We start from the raw sequence: 8,922 nt of genomic DNA, 5'->3' as shown, positions 1-8,922 counted from the left end.
CAAACCTTACCTTGAGAAAACAAAAGTTGTAGACTTCTTAAATAACCTCTGTTAACATGTAGCGTCTATGGAGTGACGTCACGCTATCACCACTAACCCCGAAAGGGGGCGTATTTAGGGGGGCGGGGGCACACACATCACAAGGTAATAAATCAAAGTTAATTTCCTGTTTCCTGTTTGTTTGCTAGAGTACTGACGTTCACTTCAGACATAACAGGCTCTGTGAGAGACAGATATCAGTCAATCCATCAACGATTAGAACAATTGATAGACAGATTAGTTGAATAACCTGGAAGATTGCCCGCAAGACAAAGAGACAGCCAGCCAACCAGCCAGCCAGCTTTGGAACTGCTTCAATCTGAGGTAAGAACAGCCACGGATCAAACCTTACTCAAAACGAGAACAACTTATTATAAAACTACTACTCCTACAGATAGAAAAACTACCTTCAAATCTAACTTCATTTTGTTTGGTCTCAGATCAGAATCGAGATTCTCGAAATATGTTCACCTGCACATAGAAGATATGTTGCATTCTTCTGAACAAACAGTAAATGCACATGCATGCAAAGTACGGTTTAATGTACAATTATTTGCAGTTCCTACATTACTATTAACCTACATCACCGTATGTCAGTTTCCACAACACGGTAACAACTTACAGTATGTCATTGCTTAAATTATGTCATGTTGATCAAAATGTAGCCTATTTGGTTCAAAATTGGTTGAATAGTTTTACTTCACTGCAACTTATCTGCAAAGAATATCCCATACAGTAGCGTTACATTTATATAAGATGTATGTATTCATTAAAGGAGAATTTCGGACTAGAAGGCTTTCTTACTTTTATTTGTAGTTGTTACATCCCCATCACAGAGGTGTTATCCAGGTGTTATTTTGTGCAAAAGTGCATTATTGGCTATTTCCCCTACCATAAGCCCTCAATGGGGGTTGGCTTTTTGTGCTAATTCGCTTTATTTCCATCGACATAAGTAGTAAAGTGTGCCGCTTGGGATACTATTTACATTATGAAGAGAGGATATATACAAAAAATATTTTTTGAGTGGTGGAAATAAGCAAATTAGCACAACAATGCCCCATTCAATTCAATGCAATTCAATTAAATTAATTGAGGGCTAGGGGAAATAGCCAATAATGCGCTTTTGCACAAAATAACACCTGGACCTCTTTGGTGGGGACGTAACGACTACAAATAAACGTAAGAAAGCCTTCTAGTCTGAAATTCTCCATTAAATGTATTGGCTAGACTCAATGTAATTAATCACACAACACTGCATGTGTACAGGTCTGTCTAAGAGCTGCATTTTTCATTTCAACATTTGCCTTTTGTTTTACCTTGTGCTATGCATTGCTGTAAAACAACATTGTTTTTCATTTTATGTTCTGTAACAAAATTACATAATCTGCCACAGTATACAGACGGCAAATGCTCACTGTACATTAAATCTGAAGCCGTGCAATCAACCCCCCACATACTGTCAATAATTAACTGTGTGCTGTTGCGGTTGTAGTCCATACCTCGTATCTGTAGTATATGCCAAATAGTAAAAAAAAAAGTGCAGCCAACTGTGTCAATGTTGGGAAATACATAGACAAAATATGAAAACTGCGTTTAGCGTTTTGCAGTATTTTCAAACACAATGAGAAGTGAAATAGGATAGTTCTGATTTTTTTTAACTTAAGCTGTATAAAATACTTGCCATTAATATAGTGGTTGCAACTGTATTAATTGATTGCCCGAGTCCCGTGGTGCGAGTTCTGCGGTAGTAGGCCACGCATTAAAAGTAAATTAATCCACAAAACTAACGTAATTTGTATTGTTGACCTATTTCTAAAATATTAGTGCAACTTTCGTTCATTTTTTACCCCTCTATCACTCGGAACTATATGCTTTTTGTGTCCATATCACTACGCCCAAAAAATAGTTCCATGTGATAGAGGGGTCAAAGTTGAACGAAAGTTGCGCTAATATTTTAGAAATACTGTACATGCTCAATGCAAATTACGTTAGTTGTGGATTCATTTACTTTTAATGCGTGGCCCCAATGCCCCCCACAAAATGACCGGAACTACTTCATATTTCACCAAAACCAGAGCAGAACTCCCACCACGGGACTCGGGCAATCAATTAATACAGTTGCAACTACTATATTTCATACAGCTTAGGTTAAAAAATCTGAACTATCCCTTTAATGTGTGGTGTTTTGATGCACTGTAAAGCGAATGAGGTTAAGAAATGAATCAATGTGACAGGGATTTTTTTTTTTAAATAATTAGATCACCGTTTCATTATAACCTTAGCCATATTACATCAGAGAAGACATTTACAGATCTGCAACGTGACATGGCTGAACGTTTTGACTGTCTTAGTTGTTTGTGGAGGCATGGAGGGCGGCGGCAGCTAACTGAGTTTTATGGGCCTGGACATTTTAACTGTCTTGTTTGTGGAGGGCGGCAGCTAACTGAGTTTTATCGGGCTGATTCAGTCATGGAACTGGAAGGCCAGAGTAGTCCAAAGGTTAGCTACTCCAGGCGCTGTGTGAGAGTGAACCTGAGTAAGACACTTAAGGCCAAACAGCTCCCCCATGTGGTCATCCTGATTAGCACACTGCTTGGTGAAATGCAGAAACAAAATATTCAATACAAATAGCTTACAAAATGGATTTGTATTTGATATATAATTTTTACGTATTTATCCATAAACTAAGGATCATTTTTAATCCATTGTGTTGTTACGGATGATTTAATAATTATGTTACAACCCTCTAGGGGTGTAAAGGTCACAACATAAATGAACAGGACAAAGGATTTCAAACTGAATATATTATAAGTATAAATAATTACAGACAAACTTTAGAAAATACAAACTGTAGAAACCTTATCTCACAGATTTAATGGCAGGGGAAGTGATTTTCCTTGGTTGAAATAAGTGTTAAAAAGCTCTATATTGTGATGTTACTGAACCAACACTATCCAATGAGTAGGGAAGAGCCTGGACGGTTGACGCCCATTTTACTAATTCCCTCCCTGCACAGAGATTAATTAATTTCAAGTAACCAAACTTTTTTGTGAACAAGATACACTTGTCCTCTCCCATTACCCGCAGTGTTTTTTAATTTTGGTGAAACAAGTCGGACGCAATCGGCAAGTAAAGTGATCTCGCGCTAAATTCCGCACAGCGCTTTTGACAGGACGAAAGCTTCATAGGGGCAGGGCGAAAGGCACCCTCACATAAATCGTCCTAAATAAAGCTATTAAGTCATGTTTCTGGCATCTAACGCTCAATTATGCTTCAATACAGCCTACAACAAAATGAAAAGTGCCTATAGCCTACATAGGCCAGCGGTGGGGGTCCGTAGACTAAATGGGGGTCCGTAGACTAATGCATGTCAAACTGGGGGTCCTTGAAATGAAATCACTGCTATAGAGCTGTAAAAAGAAATCTTCTCTGGCATATGAAAAAAAATAAAAAAAACAGACAATGCGTAAAGGCGCAAGGATGCAGCTTTCGTCCTGCCCTCGTCTGTTTGTTATGTTTTGCTAGCTAGCTCAAAGGCTAATGCATATTTTTCAATGGAATCTTCGCATGGGGTTAACATACAGATCAGCCTAACAGATTAAATCCATTAACAATCGTCAGCAAATAAACAGAAAACACTCAAATAGGCGATGTGGAATCGAATGAGATCACCGGAAATACGTGTCGAAAAAGTGTTGCATGGTATCCAGGCCGACGTGAAACCGTCCTACCCCACCAACCGACCAGGCTCTCCCTTACTATTAGTATATGATTTAACCTTTAACCAAAACAATGTTTTTTTTTAACCAAACAATACCACTTACCCTACCTTTAACCCATTTAGACCTGAGACCAGATTCTAAAAATGTCTTCTAAATCATGACAAACTGATAACCACAGTCTCTACCACAGTCTCTACCACAGTCTCTACCACAGTCTCTACCACAGTCTCTACCACAGTCTCTACATGTCAACCAACTGTACCACCTCAGAAATCGGGATAATACAGAAAGCAATGGAGAATGCAAACAGTACACAACGACAAATATATACAAATTTAGACATTTACCAGACGCTCTTAATCCAGAGCGACTTTTACACTAAATACAATACATTCATACTACTCAATAATACAGATGGCTGTATATGTATAATAACATCACATGATTGCATACAATAGGTTGAAAATGGGTGAAGTCAAGTGTTCCTTAACTGAAGAAGAAAAACAAAATACAGATATTATTACTGCTATTTGCTCTAGTAGTATTACTATCACTATAACTAGAGCATGTACTAATATGAGTACTGCTACTATGAATACTACCACCACTAGTAATTATACCACTACTACATCTACTTAACTGTTATGACTCACAATGTTATTGTTGTTGTTTTTTCCTCCTAGTATTCCTGGTGTAACACCCTCAGTGAACATTGCAGACCAGAGAGTGTGACTGCAGACAACATGGCTTCACGTCTGGCTCGTCTGGAAGAAGAGCTCACCTGTCCGGTGTGCTGTGACATCTTTCGACATCCCCTAGTGCTGTCGTGCAGCCACAGCTTCTGTAAAGACTGTCTGCAGCGATGGTGGACAGGAAGACCAGCACATGATTGTCCTGTTTGTAAAACAACATCCTCCAGTAACCATCCTCCTACAAACCTGGTGTTGAAGAACCTGTGTGAGAAGTTTGTGGAGGAGAAAGGCTGGAGTGACTCGAAAGTCCACGAATTACTGAGGCCTTTAAAGAAGAAACTGGAGGACTTTAATGAAGTTAAAACAAATTACGACCTAAGAGAAAATTACATCAAGGTTCAGGCCCAGAACACAGAGACACAGATTAAGGAACAGTTCAATAACTTTCATCAGTTCCTACAGGAGGAGGAGAAGGCCAGGATCTCTGCTCTGAGGGTTGAAGAAACACTGACGATTCAGGAGATAAAGGAGAAGAGAGATGTGCTGAACAGAGACATGGCGACCCTCTCCGATGCAATCCAAGCGACCGAGGACCAGCTGAGAGCCGACGACTCTGTTTCGTTCCTGCTGAACTACAAGACCACAATGGAAAGAGTCCAGCTCAAACTGCAGGAGCCACACCCGGCAGCACCATGGATAGACGTGGCCCAACACCTGGGCAACCTGGCCTTTAGAGTCTGGGACAAGATGAAGGACGTTGTCTCCTACACTCCTGTGATCCTGGACCCCATCAGTGCCTATCCAGAATACATCCTGTCTGATGATCTGACCGGCGTGAGAGGTGTAATGGAACAGCAGTTTCCTGAGGACCCAGAGGACCTAGATTACATTCATCCCTTCCTACGTTACAGCACAAAGGTTCTGGGTGCTGAGGGCTTTAACTCAGGGACTCACAGCTGGGATGTTGAGGTTCGAGGCATTAGCAAGTGGCAGCTGGGTGTGTATGAGGAGGGAGGTGATAAGTGGATCTTACAGTTCAATCAATCTGACTATGGCTATGCAGCAATCTTCGGATCATGGACTGATGATTTTGTTACAGATGAGACTTCCGAAGATCTCTCAGAGATCTCGTATTGTCGTGATTTTTATCCCCGGAGGATCAGAGTCCAGCTGGACTGGGACGGAGGAGAGCTGTCCTTCTCTGACCCGGACACTAACACACACCTGCACACCTTCACACACACCTTCACTAAGAGGGTCTTTCCGATTGTTTGTTGTAATGATACAACAATTCATGATCAGCCTCTGAAGGTGTTACCAGGGAAGATCGTTGTCACACTGGAAAACCACAGTTAAAATGTCTAGTGTTGAGGGGAAACAAAGCTCTGCTCAATGAATATTCATGCAGATCTGGTATTGATTAGGGGTTATCCACGGTGATCAGAAGGGATTGTTTACTTAAATATCTGGTATCCTCTGGAATTAGACCGACCGATTATTGATGTTCATTGATTCATTTATCAGTTAAATTAGAATTACAATATTAGTTGATATGTATTGATGGATTTATAGCATGTGTTTAGTTTGTATTTGATCATTTATCAATCTGTTGACTGTTTGGAATTGTATTGGTGTTACGATGAAAGGTTTGATATGATTATTATTATTATTGATACTTTAGCATGTTTTATATTGTAGTGTTTGTCATATTGCCTCCGTCGGGTGGAAACCGTGTGAGTCCAAAACCATACATTTTCTTTCTGTAAATGTAACGGAAACTAAGAGAAACAGTGGAAATATCAGATCTTACAAGCTCACAATGCGTCATACAATTTACAATTTAGGCATTTAGCAGACGCTCTTAATCCAGAGCAATAACAAAAAGCATGGCATACATCACATATATAAAAAGTAGTTATCATGAGAAATGCGTAAGCTAAGAACGTAACAGTGGAGTATCTATATCATGAAACTATATATGTAAACTATACTATACTATATTATATATTATACATATGTACTATAAAGTCCTATGACTACAAAACATGCAATTAGTGCTGTCTACGTAACATGCTCTAACTCTGTTTAAAATGGTATCAGTCTACATAAAGTGCGTCATGATGAGCTTGTAGGTATATAGATCGCTTCTTCTCACAACTTTTCCTTGACACTCGTATGATGAAGTAAAAGGTTAGATTAGATATTTTGATATTAGAAAGGCGATATTGTTCAGTTTTGAATCACATGTTGATATGGTGGCATGTTCTTATGCAACAAATACAAAATGATTGAATTGAAACATGAATTATTGTGATATTAAAATATCAATAAAGAGACAATATGTATCGACGAGACAGACGTTTGCACCGCAATATTATTTTCATTAGTATTTTGCTGGCGAAAGTTACAGGAGTGGATTATGGTACGTGTGGTCTGAAATAGAAGCTCATCCTATAACTAGCCACAATGGAGGGTGATCACTGGCACCCTGGCATATGTGGGGGTGCCGTGCTATGAGCTTGTAGATCTGATATTTTTTCAATAGCTAAAGTATAACATAATCCTTAAAACACCAAAAGGGGTTCCCACCCAGAAAGTATTCAAAAAAGGTTTAGTCAGTTAAATTCAGTCCACTCTCATCTATACTGTCCTACTAAGCTAAAGTGCAGTAACTATGGGAAAACATAATGGGATATAATAATAATAATGGGTTTAAAAGTGTTTGAACTGGTAATGAGGTAATTGTTTATGCCGCCAAATCACGAAGGCTAGTAATTTCACCTTTTGGGATACACACATAAATTAAGTGTGTTGTTACTGCACTTTGCCTTTGTAGGGAAGGGCAGTATACTGTATGATAAGGAAAAAGACACTGTTTATCTGCTCGGTACATGAGTTGCCTGAGGAAGGTCTGGAGGGACCGAAACGTTGCCTTTATTAAAGAATTGACTCATGTACCGAGCAGATATAAATCAGTGTGCGGGTGTATCTTTTTCCTTATCATTGATGTCTACTACTGGCCTATATACGCACCTGTCCATATAAGCCTTATCTCTAGGTGTGCGAAAGTTTGTTTCTACAGTATTGTACAAATGACATCCTGCACATAATTCTACATTCGTTCAAACTGATAAGGATGGGGAGGGGAGGGAGTCTGGGAGATAGGTGGGTTATATTGTCTAATGTCATTACATCCTGATGTGAAAGAAAAAAATGTTTTAAAGAAGAAGAAGAAGAAGAAGAAATAAAGGTAATTTATAGCCTACGGAAAATCAAAACATGTTGGAGATTACATTTTGATGTGGTGTCATAATTAAACGTAATGTCACACTGAGAAAACATGTACTCAGTACACACCTGGCACACCCGAAATCATCATATACACAGTTGATAATGTGCATGTGTGTGTTTGTGTGTGTGTTAGGTTGCGCACAGGTGGTGAAAAACAACCATGCTATTTTCATGCTCAGACCCAGCCACCCAGCCACACACATCTCCGTAAGGGAGTGAAAAAGGTTACAGACCCCTGATATAACTCATAGTCATCAGTTGTCATCCACCTTAGCTACGGCAGGGCTTTTGGGGAGAAATGAAACTGACTAGTCTTAGCTGTCTAGTTCAATGAGTCTTGTTGACCTACTTTAGTGTGATTAACGTCCAACAGAGGCAATAATACTTTGCATTTCTTTATATAGATACGAATACGATCTGTAAAATTGCATCATTATAGGCAACACTCTGTAGTCTGGTATCATGGGAAATAATACAATTATGTTTATAAATGCATTATACATTCGGATTCCACCACTGTAGACTGAAGATCATGGGCAGTGTTGATGATAATTGGGGGGGGGGGGGGGGGGGAAACGTTCTGAAAATAACAAAACGTAAAATCATCCTGAGCCTAATATTGTGTATCTTTTGCAAAGCTTGATGTATACAAGTTCTTCATGTTTCAGTTTTTCATCCATATCCACACACCTAGAAATGAGAAGACCTTTACTCTTTCAAAGGGAATTGCATGCACAGAAACACTCAAAGCAGGAATGTTCCTCTTCAAAGAATAAGAATGTACGTCTATAATGTTATGATCTTAAATCCCCACTTCTTACTAAGTACTGCACTTAAAGACCACTTCACCACTTTGCAACCTATCTTCATATAATAGGTCCTCACTAATAATCATGATAAAATGGCACAATGTTTTTCTACTCAGTCTGTGTCTCATAGGAGGGCTGTGGGCAGTTCAGAAACCCGTCCACCAGTGAGGCATCATCGTTAGGCAATGTTTTTTAGATTAGATTAGTTTAGATTTGTATTATCGTGAGAACGATGGCTTCCATTTTCGCATTGCAACTTTTCAGGACTAGAAAGCCTGCAGTTTCTATCTATAGGTTGGATTCCCGCATCGACGATGTCACTGGTGGACGGGTTTCTGAACTGCCCACAGCCCTCCCATGATGAGACAC

General features: G+C 39.3%; 1 protein-coding gene across 1 annotated transcript; it reads left to right on the top strand.

The window, feature by feature from the left end:
• Window positions 1–234: 234 nt before the first annotated feature.
• On the top strand, window positions 235–6,718 carry LOC306941546 (zinc-binding protein A33-like). Its single transcript, XM_079527065.1, has 2 exons — window positions 235–363; window positions 4,445–6,718. Exon 2 carries the CDS (start codon window positions 4,505–4,507, stop codon window positions 5,807–5,809), a length of 1,305 nt encoding a protein of 434 aa, XP_079383191.1. The 5' UTR covers window positions 235–363; window positions 4,445–4,504; the 3' UTR covers window positions 5,810–6,718.
• The last annotated feature ends 2,204 nt before the right edge of the window (window positions 6,719–8,922 follow it).

Source organism: Electrona antarctica, assembly GCF_951216825.1.
Source record: "Electrona antarctica genome assembly, chromosome: 17".
Taxonomy (NCBI): Eukaryota; Metazoa; Chordata; class Actinopteri; order Myctophiformes; family Myctophidae; genus Electrona; species Electrona antarctica.
This window is presented reverse-complemented; position numbering and strand designations above follow the sequence as displayed.